The sequence below is a fragment of the Pseudophryne corroboree genome, chromosome 11, assembly GCF_028390025.1.
Source record: "Pseudophryne corroboree isolate aPseCor3 chromosome 11, aPseCor3.hap2, whole genome shotgun sequence".
NCBI classification, from domain to species: Eukaryota; Metazoa; Chordata; class Amphibia; order Anura; family Myobatrachidae; genus Pseudophryne; species Pseudophryne corroboree.
In genome coordinates, this window is record NC_086454.1 from 65,747,732 (window position 1) to 65,771,321 (window position 23,590).

The 23,590-nt window shown below is 44.8% G+C and overlaps 1 protein-coding gene across 6 annotated transcripts in view; it reads left to right on the forward strand.

The window, feature by feature from the left end:
• Window positions 1-23,590, forward strand: part of VWCE (von Willebrand factor C and EGF domains) — a 188,689-nt gene that overhangs the window by 64,186 nt on the left and 100,913 nt on the right. For 5 of the 6 annotated variants that reach the window (XM_063944373.1, XM_063944368.1, XM_063944369.1 and 2 more), the window contains exons 6-9: window positions 16,496-16,651; window positions 20,645-20,770; window positions 20,878-20,994; window positions 23,032-23,154. In XM_063944373.1, the coding sequence (XP_063800443.1) occupies window positions 16,496-16,651; window positions 20,645-20,770; window positions 20,878-20,994; window positions 23,032-23,154 (522 nt within the window). The remainder of the gene's footprint in view (window positions 1-16,495; window positions 16,652-20,644; window positions 20,771-20,877; window positions 20,995-23,031; window positions 23,155-23,590) is intronic. The other variant, XM_063944372.1, reaches the window with a different exon arrangement.

Sequence of the window (23,590 nt, forward strand, 5' to 3'; positions counted from 1 at the left end):
TAGTATAATGACAGGATCCAACTCCTTTAGAAATGCTGACTTTGCAAAAATGGGGAGATGTTTAAGTGATTCATTGGTGGACTGGAGGAACTTGGAAGGAGTGCAGGAGAGGTGGGAAAAACTGAAAAGTGCAATACTATGGGCAACAGACCTTTGTATCAAACGGGTTAGGAAAAGCACCAGGAAAAAGAAGCCAGTGTGGTTCACAAAAGAAGTATAAACTAGTGTGAAAGCAAAAAAAGATGGCTTTTAGGAAATACAAACAGACTCAAAATAATAACGACAAAGAGGTGTATCTTGACAGACAGAAGGATGCTAAGAAAGTGATCAGACGTGCAAAGGCAGAAGCTGAGGAGAAAATAGCCCAGTCAGTAGATAAAGGGGGCTAAATGTTTTTCAAGTATATAAGTGAAAGGAGAAAATCAAATGGAGGAATGATAAGACTTAAGACAGAGAGTGAGCATTTGGTGGAGGGAGACAAGGCAATAGCAGATCACCTAAATATTTTTGCTCAGTATTTACTACAGAAGGAGAAGGGATGGGGCCACAGTTAAGTTGCAAGGACATTCATAAAAATAAGGTAGATGAAAGTACATTTAGAGGGGAAGGTCCTAACAGAACTTTCAAAACTAAAAGTGGATAAATTAATGGGGCCAGATGGGTTAAACAAGGATACTAAAAAAGCTAAAGATGTGCTGGTTACACCTCTAACAGAATTATTTAACTAGTCACTAAATACAGGTGTCATTCCAGTGGACTGGAAAAGAGCAAATGTAGTTCCACTGCACAAAAGTGGAAGCAAGGAAGAAGCAAGTAACTACAGACCAGTAAGCCTTACATCAGTAGTAGGGAAAGTAATGGAAAAACTATTAAAAGTAAGAGTTGTGGACTATCTTAAATCAAACAACTTAAATGATCCAAAACAGCATGGATTTACTGGTGGGAGATAATGCCACACAAATCTTATTTACTTTTTTGACTCTGTGATGAAAATAATAGATCAAGGGGGAGCTGTAGATGTAGCATATCTAGACTTTAGTAAGGCATTTGACACTGTCCCACATCACAAACTGCTAAATAAACTTGAAAGCGTGGGGGTGGATTATAAAACAGTTAAATGGATAAGAACCTGGTTGCAGCATAGGAAACAGACAGTTGTAGTAAATGTAGTGCAATCTATGAAGGGAAATGTTACTAGTGGAGTACCCCAGGGATCTGTACTTGGTCCAGTTCTCTTTAATATCTTTGTTGGTGACATTGCAAATGGTATTGAAGGGAATGTATGCCTTTTTGCGGATGATACAACAGGGTAGACACACCGAGAGGGGTAAAACAAACGATTGATGACCTAGGTAGGCTTGAGAAATAGTCAAGAATGTGGCAACTACAGTTTAATGCTAAAAAATGCAAAATCATGCACTTGGGTCTCAAAAACCCAAAGGCTAAATATAGTATCAAGGGTACTATAATGGAAACTATTGAGGTGGAAAGGGATTTAGGAGTCACTATTTCAAGTGACTTAAAGGCAGGAAAGCAATGCAACAAAGCAATGAGAAAGGCAAGTCAGATGGTTTTGCATAGGGAGAGGAATCAGTAGCAGGAAAAAAGAAGTAATAATGCCATTGTATAGGTCATTGGTACAGCCCCATCTGGAATACTGTCAATTTCTGGAGACCATATCTTCAGAAGGATATACTGTAAATACATTAGAGAGTGTACAAAGAAGGGCAACTAAAATGGTGCATGGCCTACATCACAAAACTTACCTGGAAAGGCTAAAAGATCTTAACATGTATAGTTTGAAGGAGAGAAGGGAAAGGGGGGACATGATAGAAACTTTCAAATATACCAAGGGTCTTAACAAAGTTCAGGAGGGAAACATTCTTCAAAGGAGCATAAGTATTAGAACTCGAGGATATACACTGAGACTGGAGGGGGGAGGTTCAGGGGAAATTTAAGGAAAAAAAATACTTCACAGAAAGGGTAGTGGATAAGTGGATTAGTCTCCCATCAGAAGTCATAGAGTCAGAAACTGTAGAGCAATTTAAACATGCTTGGGATAGGCATATGAATATCCTTACAAAGAATTAAGGTTCAAAAAAGGGTTGAGATTACCTAAAGGATAAAAAAAGGGGCAGACTAGATGGGCTAAGTGGTTCTTATCTCCTGTCAAATTCTATGTTTCTATGTTATGGGAGCAGAGAGGCAAATTGATGGTAGTGAAAAGGAGGTTGGGAATGCATAGGGTGGAGATTAAGTGTTTGAAATATATTTGCTCAGAGAGTGGGCAGTTTTTTAGGAACATTTTGACGGTAAAGAGTCTATACAGAGTACCAGGGTTGAAGTTTTAAATGCTGGTACAGGGTAGGTTGATTCATCAAAAGCATTGGAGATTGTGATATTGCATTACACTGCAAAAGATCAAGGGGGTTACTGTCAATGGAGGCTGATGGAGAAGGCAGCCTTTTATAGTAAGCCCTCCCCCTTCTAGCCATTGCATAAAAGAATTATAAAACATAAATAAAGGACTTTAAAGAGGCCCTATTACACCCTGCCTGGCACATCAAGATCAAATCACACATCTATGCACCACTACACTGACATGCAGGTGGACTCCCAGCACTGGGCAAGTCTGTCCCACACGCCGGATCCAGCCCCCCACCCCCCCACCCCCCTTCCCCCACAAAAAAAATAAAAATGTGAAAGCATTGCACGACGGTGATGCTTTTGCATGTTCAGGGTAGCCTTCTGCCTACTCAGCCTAGCTGCAAAGGCAGATTGCTACCTGCCATGTTTCTGGTCACAGTGGCATGCGCATTGCGGCTGCTGTGCTGAACGTGCGCACACTTCACAGGGCTTTAGCATGCGAACACAATCGTACCTGCGTTCCATCCTGAATTAGGCCCTCAGTTATCTGATGGTCGTTGTGATCACCAGACAAGAAATCAGTATGAAGTCCAGGAATCTTGGTTGTTTGGTATGGGCAACCTCTTTACGCAGAAGTAGATTGCATCAAGGGTGTAGCTACCATAGGTACAGGAAGTGCAGCTGCTATGGGGCCCAGAGCTGATAGGGGCCCACCTTCCATTTCCCAGTTATAGGTGTTCTAAACATTTTCCACAATTGGTTGGTACACAGGGGACCTTACAAACTTTTGCCTTGGAGCCTACAATATAATTAGTTATGCCCCTGGAACTGCTCATTGCAATGTGGTATAAAATGAACTGGAGGACATTATAATATTACATAAATATTACATAAACATGAACTGGGGCAATGTAGTGTGGCACAATATGAAGTGGAGGCACTATAGTGTAGCATAATAGGAAGTGGGTACACTGTAATGTGGTGTAATAGGAATTAGGGACTCTTTATGTGATAATGTGAATTGGGGGTACTGTGTTGCATAATATGAATTGGCAGCCCTACAATGTGACATAATATGAACTAGAGCACTACTAATGTTAATAAAATAAACTAGTATACTACTATGGGGAATACATTAACTAAGGCACTACTATGTATTGGAAAATTAACTACTGGGGGCATGGCCTAGCAGCCATCAAAGGCAGACGTGCAGGGACAGTGCTCTCCTCCTGCACTTAACAGATCTCCTGCTGCTGGCGTTCTAGGGAATCTGATCCCGCTGTCCAGGTCATCTGAGACCCCCTAGAGTAGGCTGGTACCAGTCGCGGAGACGGGGCGGGTCACCTGCTCTCCCGTGGGCTGCGGCCTGGTAGTCCGCTAAAAGTCGGAGCCTCGATTTTGGAGGAGACTGACACATTTCCAACTCATATATACTGGGCCTTTTGGGTTCTTTAACTTTTTCCTGTGTTCTTCCTTCCTTTTTCTTATTTCTCTCTATCCCTCCACTCAGTTTTTTTGTGACAGGTACACCTAAGGCATCTCCATACTCTCATTTCCTCACATTACTTGATGGTTAAGGTCCTCTCTTTTAATGTCAAAGGCGCTAACTCCCCATATAAACGGCGATTGGACCTTTCTACATTCAATCGATATAAAGCTCATATTATGGCCCTTCAGGAGACACATTTGTCCTCCTCAGTGCCCCTTGCTTTTAAAGAGCATAGATACCCCACATGTTATATCGCTAATGGCCCTCCCAAAGGCAATGGCGTTGCTTTACTATTTCACAGGAATACCCCCTTTACCTTGCACCGGCAATTTAAAGATACAAATGGTCTGTATCTCATTTTTATAGGTACTGTAGATGATACTATGGTTACTCTGGTCTCTTTATATGCCCCTAATGCCCGCCAAATTCCCTTTCTTTGAGATCCCCTAGAGAGGAAATAAATAAAGTTAGACAGGGAGCGCTTATACTATTGGGCAACTTTAATTTAGTTCTTGACCCTAAATTGGATAAGTCCTCTCCCCAAGGTCATCATTACTCCCCTAGAGATATGGGCCCTTCCCTTGCTTTTAGGAAACTACTTGCGGCGTTCAGCTTGTATGATGCCTGGTGCACTTCCCTGAAGAGAGAGATTATAGTTTTTTCTGCTGTGCATAATAGTTATTCTAGGATAGATCTTATTCTTTTGAAGGTTCTTCAATATAAGAAGAGGGTTCTTCAATATACTCAGAAAATTAAAATCCTTCCTATTATATGGTCCGATCATCCTCCTGTTTTATGGGCCTGGGATATAGGTCGGCATTTCCCTCCTGCTCCTCCCTGGTGATTCCCAGAATACCAAGTAACTGATCCTGAGTCTTTAAAGGCCCTTACTGATTCTCTGACATTATACATGCAAACTAACTCCCCAGATGATACTTCTTGTTTCAGTTATTGGTGTGCTCAGAAAGCAGTACTCCGTGGCATATCATTCAGAAGATTGCTCAACACAAGGTTTGCAACAGAAAGCTACAGGCTGACTTAGAGTTGACCCTCCAGTCTTTGGAGTCTCAGAATTAGGCCCATCCCACTAGAGCTTTCCGTAAAAATCTTGAGGAAGTGAGAAATCGGATTCAGAAGCTCTTTATTCTCTGCATGCACTCTGCCCTTGCTTGCCTCCACAATTTTACACAGCTGGGAATAAGGCCTTTCGACTAATAGCGTGTAAGCTTCGCGGTTGGCAGGCCCGCAATTGCATCAAATGTCTCATTGCCCCTCAGGTAAACAGTATCTCAATCCCCTTGATATTGCTAACCAGTTCTCAGAGTTTAACGCTAAACTGTTTAATCTGCATAAGGATTCCTCTATTTCCCAGCTCTCCGCTGCTACTATCTGCTCATTTCTGGACAGCCTCCCTCTTCCTTCCCTTGATGAAGATAGCCTGGCATCTTTGAACGTCCCTTGGTCTCTGGAGGAGATACAACTTGTAATTAGGCAGTTGACAAAAGGAAAGGCTCCCGCCCCAGATGGCTTTATTAACTCTTTTTATTCTGAATTCAGCGAGGTCGTTTCCCCTCCTTCGACAGTTCTGTTCTTCAGGCACTCTTCCAGCACTGGGTCTTTCCCAGCGGAAATGGTTGAAGCTCAAATTGTGACTATCCCAAAACCCGGTAAGGATCCTTCTGACAGGATACAGTCGTTAGGTTAACACAACTTAGGTTGACAATCATTAGGTCGGCCACTGAAGGTCGACATGGGCATTATGTCGACATGCACTAGGTCAACATGGGCATTATGTTGACATGTACTAGGTCGACAGGTCAAAAGGTCGACATGAGTTTTTCATATTTTAAAAAAATTTTTTGTACTTTTTCATACTTTACGATCCACGTGGACTACAATTGGGAACGGTAACCTGGGAATGAGCGAAGCGAGCCACGCTAGGGGCCACAGTGCACTAATTGGGGTTCCCCGTCACTTCACAAAGAAAACGACACCAAAAAAAGTCCAAAAACGCATGTTGACCTTTTCACCTGTCAACCTAGTACATGTTGACCTAATGCCCATGTCAACCTAATACCCATGTCGACCTTCAGTGGTAAACCTAATTACTGTCGACCTAAGTTGTGTCGACCCAACGACCCATACAACCCATACCCCCTCTAACTGCAAGAATTGGCGACCTATAGCTCTCCTTAATACAGATTTAAAAATTTACACCAAACTAATAGCTAATCGCCTAAACCCTTTACTCCCACAACTGATACATCCAGACGAAGTGGGATTTGTACTTGGCCGCCAGTCTCCTGATAATGCTTATAGAGTTTTGGATCTAGTTGGATGGACTTCACATACTAAGTCACAACTTCTCCTTCTCTCTCTTGACACTGAAAAGGTATTCAACCGTCTCCATTGGGGTTATATTATCCAAGTTCAGACTCCAAGGAAACACTCTTTGCTCTATTTTAGCCCTTTAGAATGGCCCTTCAGCTAGAATATTTAGTAATGGCTTCCTTTACTATCCCTTTCAAATTTCTGATGGCACTAGACAGGAGAGCCCCCTTTCCCCATTAATATTTGTGTTATCTATTGAGCCCCTTGTATAAATGATCCACTTATCCTCGCAATTTCCTGGACTTTCAGTTTGTAATACCTCCCATCAGGGGCGTAACTAGAATTTTTCTCCTCCAAGCCAAAACATTATCTGTCGCCTCCCTTCTTCCCCACCTTCCATAATTGTCACTAGTAATGTGATGAATTTGCGCATGCCACAAAAAAGAGGCATGGCCTTGCTGAAATGGGCGTGGCTTTGCATAAAGGGGTATGGCATTGCAGGAAAAGACTACCTTATACCAAGGACGTGCGGTGCGCTAAATAGCTCAGGAGGCACTGGCTAGCCCCAGAGCCAGATTTACATGCAATTTATGAGCAAAAGCGTACATCTGGGCATTATACACAGGTGCAGCAGTATAAACTCCTGGAAGTTTGATAAGTTTTGATCAGAGATGTGTGGAAAAGATAGGCAGGTGAGGCACTGCCTCCCCTGCCATAGACTTTTTACTCCAGAGTTTTGGCTATAAAATTATTAGAATAATGCAAAGAAGATATTTCTAACATATTCTTTTTATTTTTTATATACTTGATACAGTCAAAACTCTGGTGCAAATGTTAGTATGACAGTAAAGACTCTGCCTCACCTGTCTCACCCCACCGCACGTTAGTGCCTTATACCTCAGTTTTGCAACCTGCATGCCCAGACCCTGGCCGCCACAGGAAAAAAAATAATCCTGATTCATGCCCCTTACATTATTTGTCATTTTTCCTCCTTATAGTAATGCCCAGTATACATTATGCCACATACTGCAATGGCCCTTAGACATTATGCCACACACAATAATGCCCATGACACAATATGCCACACACCATAATGCACTCGACACATTATGCCACACACCGTAATGCCTGTGACACATTATGACACACACCGCAATGTCCGTGATACATTATGCCACACACTACAATATCCGTGATACATTATGCCACACACTGCAATGACCCTGAGACATTATGCCACATTATTATTATTATTATTATTATTATTATTACCAGTTATTTATATAGCGCACACATATTCCATAGCGCTTTACAGAGAATATTTGTCCATTCACATCAGTCCCTGCCCCAGGGAGCTTACAATCTATATTCCCTATCACATGTACACACAGACACATTTACACTAGGGTTAATTTTGATGGGAGCCAATTAACCTACCAGTATATTTTTGGATTGTGGGAGGAAACCGGAGTACCCGGAGGAAACCCATGCAAGTACGGGGAGAATATACAAACTCCGCACAGTTAGGGCCATGGTGGGAATCGAACCCATGACCTCAGTGCTGTGAGGCAGTAATGCTAACCATTACCACAATGCCCGTGATATAGTATACAACACACCGTAATGCCCATTACACATTGAGTCCTACAGTAAGGCTTCTAATTACTTTTAAATTACCTGCTCGTTGGCAGGGGTTTCATGCTCTTGGTTCGATGCACGGTGCCAGGGTGCATGCTCAGGGTGTCATACTCGTTGACAGGGGTTTCATGCGCTGGGTGTTATGCTTGTTGCCAGAGGTATCATGTGCTGGGTTTCAAGTTTGTTGCCAGGGGGTAATATTCGTTGCCAGGGGTTTCATGTACAGGGTGTCATGCTCGTTGCTAGGGGGTAATGCTTGTTGCCAGGGATTTCATGAGCTGGGTGTTGTGCTTGTAACCAGGCGGTAATGCTTGTTGCTAGGCCCGTGATCCCAGTGCCACATATGACCCTAGTGCCAGATATTCCCCCACAGTGCCAGATACACATATGCCCCCAGTGCCCCATATGCCCCCCAAGTGCCAGCTACACTCATAGCCCCAGTGCCAAATATTCCCCCCCAGTGCCAGGTACACATACACCCCCAGTGCCAAACATGCCCCCCCCCCCAGTGCCAGGTACACATATACCCCCCAGTGCCAAATATGCCCCTCCAGTACCAGGTACACATATACCCACCCCCAGTGCCAAATATACACCCCCTCAGTGCCAAATATGCTCCCTCAGTGCCAGGTACATATATACCCCCCCCCCCCCCCCCCAGTGCCAAATATGCTCCCCCAGTGCCAGGTACATATATACTTCCCCCAGTGCCAAATATGCTCCCCCAGTGCCAGGTTCATACATACCCCCCGGTGCCAAATATGCTGCCCCAGTGCCAGGTACATATATACCCCCCCCCCAGTGCCAAATATGCTCCCCCAGTGCCAGGTACATATATATACCCCCCCAGTACCAAATATGCTCCCCCAGTGCCAGGTGCATATATACCCCCCCAGTGCCAAATATGCCCTCCCCAGTGCCAGGTACACATATACCCCCCAGTGCCAAATATGCCCCCCCATTGCCAGGTACATGTCCCCCCCCTCCCCGGGTTTCCCCGCTGCTGTGCTGTTTTGGGAAGGACACTGGAGGGCACGGTGCGCGCCTCTCCTATGTGTCCCTCCTGGGTCTCTGGCAGCAGCTGCGTGCCTGTTAAATGAACTGCCGGTTCATGAGCCAATCAGAGCTCATGAACCGGCAGTTCATTTAACAGACACGCTGCTGCCGCTGGAGACCCAGGAGGGACACACAGGAGAGGCGCGCACTGTGCCCTCCCGTGTCCTTTCCAAAATAGCAGAAATCAGTGGCAGCGGCGATGGTGCCCCTGCAGCCCTGCACCTCCAAGCGATCGCAGTGGTTGCTGGGCCCTAGTTATGCCACTGCCTCACATAAATTGTGTCTCTTTGCAGATGATGTTTTACTGTTTGTAACCAACCCAGAGACCTCATTGCTTTCCCTACATGCCATACTAGTACGTTATAGTGCTGCCTCATACTATAAATTGAACACCACCAAATCAGATGCCTTCCCTATTAATATTCCTACTACAGCCCTGAAGCCCTTGAAGATGCATTTTACATTTACGTGGAAGAATTCTTCCTTAGTATATTTGGGAGTTTTCATCCCTTCTCATATCTAGAATGTACATACCCTTAACTTCTGCCTGGGTGACACACGAGGTAGTGGCGGATCCAGCAGGGGGCGATGAGGGCAATCGCCCCCCGTAACTCAGTGACCCAGACCCGCCCACTTGTTGCTGAGGGCAGCAGAGGTGGGGGAAGTTGAGTGCGACGGCTGGGATCTGGCCGCATTGACAGGGTAACTGAGACGGCGCTGGGCGGGACCATCCAGTGTGCCCCAGCTACCAGCGGCAGCAGCAGCATAACTCCCCACACCGCAGCCTAGTTCGCTCCTTCAGCTGCGGAGGAGCTGCCGCCGCCTTGTCTGACAGATCAGGAACCGCAAGGACGCACAACAGGCTAGGGGCGGGGAGGGGGAGGCGATTGGCTGGTGTCAGAGAGCGGTCGGAGTTCTGTCCTGAGGAGAGACAGGGCAGGAGAGACAGGGGGCCTGTCCCGGCAGATGGAGGAGGAGGAGCGCTGGGTGGACGGGACTCTACTGTATCCTATTGTGTCTGTGTATGTACCATACATCACTAGTGTCTATGTGCATGGAGTGTTACTAGGGGTTGTGTATGCTGTGTATCACTAGTGTCTGTGTGTGTGTGTTAGTAGTGTATGTATGGTGTGTCACTAGTGTGTGTGTGTGTGTGTGATGGTGTCTGTATGTGTATGGAGTGTTACTAGGGGTTGTGTGTGTGCTGTGTATCACTACTGTGTGTGTGTTTATTAGTAGTTTATGTATTGTGTATCACTAGTGTGTGTCAGTAGTGTATGTGTGGTGTATCACTAGTGTTTGTGTGTGTTAGTAGTGTATGTATAAGGGATCACTAGTTGTGTGTGTGTGTGTGTGTGTGTGTGTGTGTGTGTGTGAGATAGTAGTGTATGTATGGTACATCACTAGTGTCTGTATGTGCATGGAGTGTTACTAGGGGTTGTGTGTGCTGTGTATCACGTGTGTGTTTATTAGTAGTGTATGTATGGTGTATCACTAGTGTGTGTGTCAGTAGTGTATGTATGGTGTATCACTAGTGTGTGTGTGTGTTAGTAGTGTATGTATGGTGTATCGCTAGTGTCTGTGTGTGTGTTAGTAGTGTATGTATTGTGTATCACTACGGCCTAGCGGACTGGACTGGAAGGGGGAGGAGTCCAGATTAATTTTAAAACCGCCCTCCCTATAGGAGAAGTCTAGATCCGCCCCTGACACAAGGTCTCTTGGTTGGGTCGCCTAGCGGCATTTAAAATGATGCTGCAACCAAAGTTGATGTACTTATTTTGTGCTATCCCTTAGGCTATTCCCTATAAACTATTATGTCAGAGGAGACAGTTGGTGTTATCCTATGTGTGGCCTAAACTTCAGCTATGTGACCTCTTTCTCCCCCCTCATTCTACGCATTGGGTAGATTTGCAATGTGGCCTTTTTCAAGATTTTTCCCTCCCTGATCTTCTCTGGTTGCCTTCGACAACTCCGCCCACACCTTCCATTATCCCCTTCTGCTGTTCTCAACACATTGACAGTTTGGGATCTTAGACACTCGACTCATTTTTATCTTACTCACCCTACTAGGAACCTTTCTCTTTGAGCATTAGACAAATCACTGCCTCATCTTCACATTTCCTATTGGAGGCATCTAGGCACTGAGTCCTTTGCAGATGTTTTTTCCCCATCCTCTATTTTATAATTTACCGATTTGAGTGTTAAATTTAATTTTGACCCCTCAGCTTGGTTTTATTATTTTCAACTTAAGCACTGGGTAGACGAAATGGCTACTAGCCCCAATACCTTCCAAGTTCCTCCAGAACGTGTTTTGAATAGATTGACTAGATCTTCATCCCATGGTGCCATATCTTTTTGGTATGGTTTACTGTCACCCCTAGACTAGGCGGTTAAATCTTCTGCTCAAATTAAATGGGAGACTGACCTCCACTGCAACTTTACTCTCAAACAGTAGGAATCTATCCACCTCTCCTCTTTCTCCTTATCTAAATGCACCAATGATGCTGAAATGCATATTAAACTATTGCATAGATTGTTTTCTCCTTCTAAATTACATAGGACATTGGCCCTCATTCCGAGTTGATCACTCGCTAGCTACATTTTGCAGCCGTGCAAATGCATAGTTGCCACCCACGGGGGAGTGTATTTTCGCTTTGCAAGTGTGCGATCACCTGTGCAGCTGAGCGGTACAGAAACATTTTGTGCAAAACAAGACCAGCCCTGGAGTTACTTATCCTGTGTGATGATCCTAGCTACAGAGATCCTGGAATTGACGTCAGATACCCGCCCTGCAAACGCCTGGACATGCCTGCATTTTCCCTACCACTCCCAGAAAATGGTCAGTTGACACCCATATACACCCTCTTCCTGTTAATCTCCTTGCAATCGGCTGTGCGAATGGATTAGTCGCTAGAAGCATTGCACAGCAACGATGCTGTTTGTACCCGTACGACGAGTGTGTTCATTGCGGTGCATACGCATGCGCAGTTTTGCCATTTTTTTACCTGATCGCAGTGAGCAATCAACTCGGAATGACCGCCCACTGCCCGCTACTTCTAAATTTTGCTGGCACCTTTGCCATTTCGAAGGTACTTTTTTACATGTTTTTTGGGAATGCCCTGTCCTATGCCCCTTCTGTGTTAAAATGTTTGACCTTATACAAGATGTTCTTGGCCTTACATTAACCCTGGATCCTTCTTTAGCCCTCCTACATTGGTGCCCTAATATTATTCCCACTTCCCCCTGTTATGTCCTTGGTCACATTTTAATATCTGCCAGAGCTACAATTGGCCAACACTGGAAATCTCCCTCCCCTCCCCACTTTGAGAAAGTTATCTCTAAAACCCAATTCCACTTCAAAATGGAGACTAGGGAGATTACATACTCTACTGCTATTATATATATGACAGAGGGTAAAGGAACCCCCTGCCATGCCCTACATCACAGAGCCCTCCGATTGATTTAAGCGAGCCCCCAATAGAAGAAGATACTTGATTTGTATGTAACATTTTGTGTTCTTATTCAATGCTATTGGTTGACCTATCCCCACCTCCTCTTGTATTTTTGACTTCCCCTATTGTTAACGTATTCTTTTTCTGTACCCCTATTTTACTTGCATAATCTTAATAAAGATCTAATGTTGGAGAAAAAAAATAGAACATTAACTACTGTAGGGCACTATTATGGGGCATAAAATGAACATGAACAACTGCTGTGGAGAGGTATCTCTAGAAACATTGGGACAGGGGGCCTTCAAAATGATGCTATGGGGCCCACAAAGTTCTGGCTATGCCTCTGGATTGCATGTATATTTGGACATCTTAATAGACAAAAGTCTCGACATATACCTATAGTTCAAAAATAATTAAGAGCAGTGGAAGATTTTGCCTGGATCTGCAGGGCTGCAGACCTCCTCCCTAGTTAAATCCACTACCACCGGTCAGCCAGTTGGAGTCCCTGCACTGGCTTCACTGGCAGTGGTTTCCCATTGGAAGCATAATCTGATAACCATCATTCACCATATAGAGAGTTACAGTGAAGCATAATCTGATAACCATCATTCACCATATAGAGAGTTACAGTGAAGCATAATCTGATAACCATCATTCACCATATAGATAGTTATAGTGGGCAATGTTTTCACCTCCTGGAACTGCCAGTCTAGACTGCAATTAGCAGAAAGCATTTCCAATCGGAAGCCACACCCAGGGTTGGACTGGCCCACAGGGGTACAGTGGAAACCCCTGGTGGGCCCCACTGCCTGGAGGCCCTCCTCCTCCTCCTCTAGGGATCAAGTTCCAGACCTTATTATAATTATACATTATACATATGTTACCTTATACTGCACTGGACTATTGAGTATTTTCTACAGTGCATTTCTGGTATTAATCTGGTACATTATCATACATGTGCTAGCAGTATTTACTATATATACAGTTGTGCTCATAAGTTTACTTACCCTAGCAGAATTTGTGATTTTCTGGCCATTTGTCAGAGAATATGAATGATAACTCACAAACTTTTCTTCCACTCATGGTTAGTGGTTGGGTGAAGCCATTTATTGTCAAACAACTGTGTTTACTCTTTTTAAATCATAATGACAACAGAAACTACCCAAATGACCCTGATCAAAAGTTTACATACCCTGGAGATTTTGGCCTGATAACATACACACAAGTTGACACAAACGGGTTTGAATGGCTACTAAAGGTAACCATCCTCACCTGTGATCTGTTTGCTTGTAATCAGTGTGTGTATATATAAAAGGTCAGTGAGTTTCTGGACTCCTGAAAGACCCTTGCATCTTTCATCCAGTGCTGCACTGACGTGTCTGGATTCTGAGTCATGGGGAAAGCAAAAGAATTGTCAAAGGATCTGCGGGAAAAGGTAATTGAACTGTATAAAACAGGAAAGGGATATAAAAAGAATGCCAATCAGCAGTGTTCAAACTCTAATTAAGAAGTGGAAAATGAGGGATTCTGTGGAAACCAAATCACGGTCAGGTAGACCAACAAAAATTTCAGCCACAACTGCCAGAAAAATTGTTCGGGACGCAAAGAAAAATCCACAAATAACTTCAGCTGAAATACAGGACTCTCTGAAAAAAAGTGGTGTTGTTGTTTCAAGATGCACAATAAGGAGGCATTTGAAGAAAAATGGGCTGCATGGTCGAGTCGCCAGAAGAAAGCCATTACTACGCAAATGCCACAAAGCATCCCGCTTACAATACGCCAAACAGCACAGAAACAAGCCTCAAAACTTCTGGAACAAAGTCATTTGGAGTGATGAGACCAAAATGTAACTTTTTGGCCACAACCATAAACGTTAAATTTGGAGAGAAGTCAACAAGGCCTATGATGAAAGGTACACCATTCCTACTGTGAAACACGGAGGTGGATCGCTGATGTTTTGAGGATGTGTGAGCTACAAAGGCACTGGAAACTTGGCCAAAATTGATGGCAAGATGAATGCAGCATGTTATCAGAAAATACTGTAGGAAAATTTACACTCATCAGCCCGGAAGCTGCGCATAGGACGTACTTGGACGTTCCAACATGACAATGATCCAAAACACAAGGCCAAGTCGACCTGTCATTGGCTACAGCAGAATAAAGTGAAGGTTCTGGAGTGGCCATCTCAGTCTCCTGACCTCAATATCATTGAACCACTCTGGGGAGATATCAAACGTGCAGTTCATGCAAGACAGCCCAAGAATTTACAGGAACTGGAGGCTTTTTGTCAAGAAGAATGGGCAGCTTTACCATCTGAGAAAATAAAGAGCCTCATCCACAACTACCACAAAAGACTTCAAGCTGCCATTGATGTTAAAGGGGGCAATACACGGTATTAAGAACTGGGGTATGTAAACTTTTGATCAGGGTCATTTTGGTAGTTTCTGTTGTCATTATGATTTAAAAAGAGTAAACACAGTTGTTTGACAATAAATGGCTTCACCCAACCACTAACCATGAGTGAAAGAAAAGTTTGTGAGCTATCATTCATATTCTCTGACAAATGGCCAGAAAATCACAAATTCTGCTAGGGTATGTAAACTTATGAACACAACTGTATATATATATATATATATATATATATATATATATATATATTTATCAAGGGGCCTGGCTCATGCACTCTCTAATGGTTAGGCAAACCAATATGGTGCCTGAAGACTTGCTACACCCCTAAACATGGCCCTTAGCACTGCATTCCCCCGGTGGGCCTTTTATGCCCCAGTCCAACACTGGCCACACACTTCCTTTCCATCAGCTCTACCTAGCTTCTAAGGGTTGCAGCTGATGCTTTGTTGAAAAGCCATCGTTTATGTGCATGTGTTGTTCTTTGTAGCTGCCAGATCCATTTTGCATGACAGATCCCTTACCCAGAATGAAATGAGCCACCACTGATTAAAAGTATGTGTACTTAAAGTCTAATTATATCATTGGTATTGATCACAGTGAAACCCACTCCTATGCCATATGATACTAGTAAGGGATGATGGGCTTAATTCAGACCTCATCGCTCCTCTGCGAATTTGCAGAGGTTTGCGATCGGATAATCGCTGCCCAGACAGAGTGAAATTCCGCCCCGTGCAAGTCTGCGTACGCCCTGCGAAAAGCTTTGCAAACGCCGGTCAGCTGCAAATCCGTTCGCAACTCACTCACCATCAAATCTTTTTCCCAGCCTGTGCAGTCTGTGCGTAGCCCAGGACTTACTCCTACGGTGAGATACAAACAGGCTGATTGGGGCCAGATCTGACGTCACCCACCCGCCCTGAAAATGCTTGGGAATGCCTGCGTTTTTCCAGGCACTCCCAGAAAGCGGCCATTTACCACCCCCAAATGTCCGCTTCCTGTCAATCAACCTGCGTTCACCTAGCGATCAAAAAAGACACTGATTTCTATTGCAGTTTGGCCTCCGCATGCCCATTACGATCTGTACACATGCGCAGGCGTTCGATAATCGGCCGCCTTGTGAATTCGCACAACAGCAATCAGGTCTGAATTACCCCCGGTATAATATCTCCTTTAAGGATTCAGATATTTTGCCTCATGAAACTCATAATACTTGCAAAAAAACAATTGTATTTAGCTGTGAACCAATTTATGAGTATGTCTTAATTCTATTCACTTTTGACGCTGAGATTTCAGATGGTTAAACAAGCTGTGTTACTATTACACCTTGGATATAAACTCCTGAACTCTAGCGCATTGCTCTAAACAGGGCTAAAAATGGGGTAAGCAAATCAGGCGGGTGCCGGTCTGGAGCCATCATCGCCTGTAACGGGCCTTCTCATTCTCTATGTTCTGAGCACCGGGCAAATGGGTGCAGCGCCATGTTAAGTTTGTCACCGACTGGAAGCCAATCGTGGCTCATGGACCGGTGGCCAATAGTCAGCAGGGTCTACCTGAGCCTGGCTCAGGGCACAAACCAATCATTTTACATTTGAAAAGCTAAATATTTAGTGTTACTTAAAGTTTCTATGAATTTGTAAGTAGCCCCTAGTGGTGTGTTGTGTGATTTTACTGGTAGCTTCCGGAATAACAACTCTCTATGCAAGAGGTTATATGCATCTAACATTCATACAGCAAGTTGTGTTTGCTGCTTTTTCAGATGTAGATGAATGCTCCCGATCTCAAACATCAAGTCTTTGTCAACAGCAATGCAAAAATAACATAGGAAGCTACAGATGCCTTTGTTACTATGGATATCAGATTTCTCCCAATGGGCGTTCATGTCTACCAATAAAACACCCCAACACAATTGCTGGTAAGTTATAAAACCTCACTATGTATAGCAACTGGCCAGCAAAGTGTGGATACCACATTGTAATATGCTTCTTTTCCGTCAATGAAGATTATGGGGAAAATGTAATAGGGTGTGAGAATCAGAAAGTGAGAGATTTTGGTAAAATTCTCCTGTTTTTTAAAGTGGCAATCACTTACATGGTAAAACCAGGTTGATTTTGCCATGTAAATGATTGCCACTTTAAAAAAAACAGGAGAATTTTACCAAAATCTTTCACTTTCTGATTCTCACACCCTATTACATTTTCCCCCATAATGTAAATGAACCTCGTGGGCACAGTACAATGCTTTGCTTTACCCCAGAGTGTCTGGATGTTCCACCCTATGCATTACTATACTTTAAATCATACTTGCCTACTTTCTTTTTCTTCTCTCCAGGAGAAGCCCAGAGAGATGAGGCAGCAGGTCACTTTGGGGGGCGGGACCGGACTGTCATGTCATTAGGCCCCACCCCCAAGGCAGAGAAATGCCTGAGATTCGCAGGTAGATAGGGGGCAGGGCTAAAATATGTGATTTCCAGGTTTAACCCTGCCCCCTTTCCGCCGCTGGTGAGTTTTCAGTGTTTTTATCTCTGTCCTGCCCACTTCACTAGGAAGTGGGTAGGATGCGGGCAAATTGCAGGAGACTCACATACCCTTCCGGGGCTTCAGGGAACTACCCTAAAAATTGGTAGGCTCATGCAGCTTCCGGGAGGGTTGGCAAGTGTGCTTTAAATATGCAATGCTACTCTCTGCTCAGATGCCTTTATTACACTAAGCCTGAGATTCTCAAACACGGTCCTCAAGGTACCCCAACAGTCCAAGTTTTAGGTGTATCCATGGCTCAGCATAGATGATTACATCAAATTGACTGAGGTGCTAATTAAGTCACCTGTGGCCAAGCCTGGAAAAACTTAAAACCTGGACTGTTGGGGTGTCTTGAGAACCGCGTTTGAGAATCTCTGCACTAAGTAATTGTTTTATTTAACTTTTATTGCTGCAATCTTTGCACCAAAGCACATCATGACAAAACACAGTTGTAAAACATAAGTGCTTTTGCAGAGTGAAAATGGCCGGATGAACCTTTACAAAGAGCGCATATGTGACGTGTGACCTCACCCAGAGGCGGAACTACCGCCAGTGCAACCAGTGCGTTGCACTGGGGCCTGTTGGAGTTAGACTTCCTTTAGCCTCAGCCTTCTCTGAGAGGACTCCAACAAAGCATGTAATGAGTCAAACTGACTCATTACATGCCGCTGTGTGCTGCGAGCAACCGCTGTAAAAAGGGGACGCTGTCTGCCGTTATGTGTAAAAAGTGTACGCTGTCTGCTGCTATGTTTAACAAGGGCACGCTGTCTGCCGTTATGTGTAGAAAGTGTACGCTGTCTGCCGCTATGTGTAACAAGGGCACGCTGTCTGCCGTTATGTGTAAAAAGGGGACGCTGTCTGCCGTTATGGGTAAAAAGCGCACGCTGTCTGCCGTAATGTGTAAAAAGGGGGACGCTGTCTGCCGTAATGTGTAAAAAGGGGACGCTGTCTGCCGTAATGTGTAAAAAGAGGAATCTGTCCGCTGTAAGGTGTAAAAGGGTCTCTACCTGGTGTAGTGGTGCTACTGTGCGGCGTAATTTGAATAATGGAGACTACTGTGCACCGTTTTATGAATTGGTATTATTTTGTGGCCACACCCCTTCCCCACGAAGCCACGCCACTATGTATTTTTGTCTAGTTACGGCACTGTTGCTAGGTATCCATTTCTCTGGCCCTGAGCAGGTCCCCCTCACCAGATCCTCTCCAGGGGTGAGGGGGTGGACTTGGATGGGATTGGGGGGGTCCAAAGCATTTTGCCGCACCTGGGCCCACTGCTCGCTAGTTCCGCCATTGACCTCACCACTAGGCTCATAATAATATCCCTATAATCAGAGACACATATACACAGGTTCTGTGGCTGGTTGCCCTCAAGTCTGCATTTCACCTGATTTTAATCAGCGACAGAACCTGTGTAATTCATATTTTTGCCTGATTCATACCTCCCAACATTGTTTCCCATGAATCCGGGACATCTGCGTGCTCGCGCCTGAAAAGGGGTTTGGCCTGTGTAAAGTGGGCGTGGCTTCGCAGGTGAGCCCACGATCGCGAGTCACGCCTCCATGTTCTTCACTTGGGGGGCACGACCAGTGCTCTGTGAGCCGCTGGCATGCTCTCTCTCCCTCTGTTTCCAGTGAATAGACACTGTGCGCATGTGCACAGTGGTGGCCATTCCGAGTTGTTCGCTCGCTAGCTGTTTTTAGCAGCCGTGCAAACGCTATGCCGCCTCCCACTGGGAGTGTATTTTAGCTTAGCAGACGTGCGAATGAAAGGATCGCAGAGCGGCTACAAAATAAATTTGTGCAGTTTCAGAGTAGCTTCAGACCTACTCAGCGCTTGCGATCACTTCAAACTGTTCAGTTTCTGTTTTGACGTCACAAACATGCCCTGCGTTCACCCAGCCACGCCTGCGTTTTTCCTGGCACACCTGCGTTTTTTCGAACACTCCCTGAAAACGGTCAGTTGACACCCAGAAATGCCCCCTTCACGTCAATCACTCTGCGGTCAGCAGTGCGACTGAAAAGCTTTGCTAGACCCTGTGTGAAACTACATCGGCCGTTGTAAAAGTACATCGCGCGTGCGCATTGCGCCGCATACGCATGCGCAGAAGTGAATTTTTTTTGCCTAATCACTGCACAGCGACCGAAAGCAGCTAGCGATCAACTCGGAATGACCCCCTGTGTCTCTTCTCCACTGCTTCTAAGCAGAGCAGCAGTGACAGGAGCTTCCAAACTGCCCCTCCCCACCGCGGGACACTGCGGCCCGTAGGTGGGACAGCGGGACAGTCCCAAAAAAATGGGACTGTCCCGCGAAAATTGGGACAGTTGGGAGGTATGCTGAGTAAAGGGATATTATAGCAAGCCTAATCTCTACTCCTTTATCTCATTACAGTAATCTTGCTTCACAAATTGAAATATTGTTTCTGTATTACTTTGCAAAAAAAGGTTTGTCCAATCCGTAATTTACTAATAACACTGTCAAGACGCCTGACGCCTTCGTTTGCTTCTGCAACTCGCTCCATCTATATAATTCCTGCTTTGCAAACATATGCGTGATCCCAGAAGAGATCTACTGTAGGTGTACTTCGGGTTCAAAGCAACATTTGTACATTGATGCGTCTGTTTTTCACTTTGGGAATGACTGCAATGAAATCAATTATGAGTCTGTCCTTTGGTAATATAAAGTATGGGCATAATTCAGTAAGGATTACAGATTCTGCTAATTAGCAAAATTTGCTATCCTTTGGAGCACATGCTGGGGGCCACCAATCACTGGCAAGGCCGCCCAGCATGCTGACCGTAGCCTCCACCCATCGCAATTTCTGCTTGTTAGCAGAAACTAAGGAAGGGTCATTCCATGGTAACAAACGTTACATTTGGATTAAACAGATCATGTGAAATATATTTGAGCATGTGTTTTGAATATTTTGTGCAAAGTAAATGTTGTTTGTGTGGTACAAGATATGCTTTAATTTTGATGCAAAGCTTGGCATCTTGTCATTGATAGATGCTGTGAGAGAGGATTGAAAACTGGTAACAAACGTTACATGTCCCTGTTTTCATGGAATGACCCGGAAGCCTCCTGCCGGCGCAGCTTAGCTATGCATGCAGGCGGCCCGCCGCCATCTTCCCGATCACGGTGGCTGCGCGTGAAGTCACGAAGCCGCCGTGATTGCACCCCCTGCAGAAAGTATGCTGCGGATGCATCCGCAGGGCGATCGTAAAAATTCCGCTTGGAACGCGATTTGCGATCCAACCTGAATTAGCCCCTGTATTTAGTACTTAAATTCCTAACTATAAAGTGTACAAGCTGTAGTGTGAAAATCTCCCTATCCAATTATTACCTCCTTGTTCTACTGTCCTGCTGTCAATGATCAGAATGTTTCCTTACAGCTTCTGCGCTTTGTGGAGAGTATGGCTGTGAGCTAGCCTGTAACGATGGAGGCTGTGAACATGTTTCTCGAGTGTGTCCTGTGGGATTCAGAATGACAGAAACGACTAATGGAGTAACCTGCACAGGTATCCCAGCATCCTCTACTCCAGTCTAGATACAGTATATAATATAGACAGTAGTTTGGTGAATAACTGTTTTGTCAATAACAAGCACCATGTCTTCTCTATACCAGACATCGATGAATGTGCAGCATCTTCCTGTGAGGGGACGTGCCTCAATACTGAAGGAGGCTATATGTGTGACTGTGGATCCGGCCTGAAGCTTGCTGCTGACAGAAGAAGTTGTTTGGGTGACTAGCTGTACTATATTGTACTAAATATTATAAGGTATTCTGGTGTATCGGGTCTAATTAGTCAGAAGCTGTGGGCTGCAGATATTAACTTGTAACACTTGGCTTCAACTGTACCATCCTTCTTGTATAATGCCCAGTTAGGTTTCTGATTGCAGGTTTGCGCCTCTACATCATCTCAGACAGTTTGTAGCTAGAACAACTGAAGAGCCGCAGGCCACCTTTCCCTAAGTAACACCTTATTTTCCCGTCAATGTTCAAAACTTAGGGGTCTATTCATAAAGCAGTGAAAAGTGTGGAGAAGTGAGCCTGTGGAGAAGTGGCCCATGGCAACCAATCAGCTGCTCCGTACAATTGTACAGTATGCAAATTATAAATGTTACTTCAATGCTGATTGGTTGCCATGGGCAACTTCTCCACTGGCTCACTTCACACTTTTCACTGCTTCATGAATAGGCCCCTTAGTGTTAAAAAAACATTATTGAATTCAACGTTAGATCAAATACAAGTAATGAGTCAGTCTTCCTGTCATGGTGTTGAAATGGGAAGCAGTTGGCTTTCCGAGTGACAAGATCCCGGCAGTCGATTTACTGACGTTGGGATCCCGAAGGAGGACGCAATCCGTATGGGATACAGGCATCAGAATACCGACAGCTGGCATCCCAATCATCCTAACAGTGGTGCGCACTGGCGTCCTGCCACGGGCAGGGGGAGGTTAGGTTTAGGCAGGAGAAGCGGGGTTAGAGTGCAGGGCCGGGAAGGTTATGGTTAGGGACAGGGGAGGGAGGGTTAGGTTTAGGCACATGGAAGGGGAAGTTAGAGTTAGGAATCAAGCAGGGAGGGTTAGGTTTAGGCAGCGGGGATGGGAGGGTTAGGGTTATGCCCCACATGGAAAGGTAAAGGTTAGGCACCATTGGGGGTGGTTAGGTTTAGGCACCCCCAAGGGAGGGTTAGGGTAGAGGGCAGAGGAGGGTTAGGGTACTTTAGAGGGGGCTGTCGGGATTCTGATGGTCGGGATGCTGCTGTTGGTATTCTGACCGCCGGCATCACGTCCATTGGGAAATCATACTGAACCCATTGAAATATGTGTGAACTATTAGTGATGGTAATTGCAGAGTAATAGTATACACCAGGTGTTCTAATGTCACCAAACAGCCTAGAACTTAATCGCTGGTGTGGTGTATTGAGCAGTAGTGTGTTTGTACAGCCGTACTCACTGTTACATACACCCAGCAATAGGATGGAGCAGAGCTTGAACAGAGCATACAGAGCACCAGCCATGAGGTATCAGGGTTGCGGTGTATATACAATCAGTAGGGGTGTGGCTTGGTAGCAGCAGGACTTTGTATATCGCAGGGTCTCCTGGAGCTAAGTGGGACACATCCATGTTCCACTGTGGCTCTCTAACCCAGTGTCACATGCGCACAAGTCCAAACGGTGGCCATCTTGGTAAAACATTAATGCCTCCCTGAAGGAGTATCATGTAGATTGTGCAGCAGCGCTTTCCATATATCTAAATACCTGGCTTATTGTCTGCTGTAAAAAAGAACTCATAGGTGAACCACTGCTGGCTTTTTTTGCCTATAATTGTCTAATGTGGATGCATTTTATGGGGCTTCCACGTGTCTCATAACATTAATAGTCTCCTGCATTTGTGGATTTGCAGATACTACAAAAATGTGAATGGTTAGAAAAACAACAAATGCATCACTAGCACAAAGTCTAAGCTGCTTCCACCACCAGTGTTACATCTTTCATGATTTCTCTTACAACGCCACTCTCTTCATCCTCCTTTGTCTTAAATTTAATTATGAGACTTGCTTAAGAAATATTACAACTATATAGATGTGATTTATTGCTTTCTGTTCTATTTTTATCCAAAATGCCAAGTCCCCTTTGTGGATTTATTTAAACTAAATGTAATGATAATAATAATAATAATAATAATAATAATAATAATAATAATAATATTTCATGTATAAAATGACTATTAGAAAGTGTTAACAAAAGATCTGTGGCCTTCTCTCACCCTTCCAGATATTGATGAGTGCTCGTCCCATAGATCCATTTGTACGCAGAGATGTAAAAACTTTCATGGGAGTTACAGGTGTTTGTGTGATGCTGGGTTCACGCTACAGAGCAATGGACGCACTTGTGCAGGTATTCAGAAAGCTCAGGCAAGCTCAGGGAGGACAGATCCATGGAATCCAATTGTTGTACAGTACCATACACAGGGCCGTCTTAACAACAGTGTATGCCCCTGGGCAAAGCAATGCACTGGGGCCCTTACCCATCCTCCAGCGGTAGGGGGTGGGGGCACTATCAGCGGCAAATTTGATGTCCCATGGGCGGTAGGGGGTGTTCTATCCTCTGCTCAGCATGTAGGACCTGGTGCAGTAATTTATGCTAATTATTCCTTTACTGCACAAATGGTGGGAGACGGGGCGAGAGAGAGAACACTAAATTGTAGAATTGGCATTGGGCTGAATGAAGCATCCCTGGTACATGACTTCCAGGGTGGTGTGCCGGCTCATCGCTGCAGCAACCGGCACAGGAGACTTGCGACTTGTGGGCAGTCAGAGTATCGGCGCTGTCT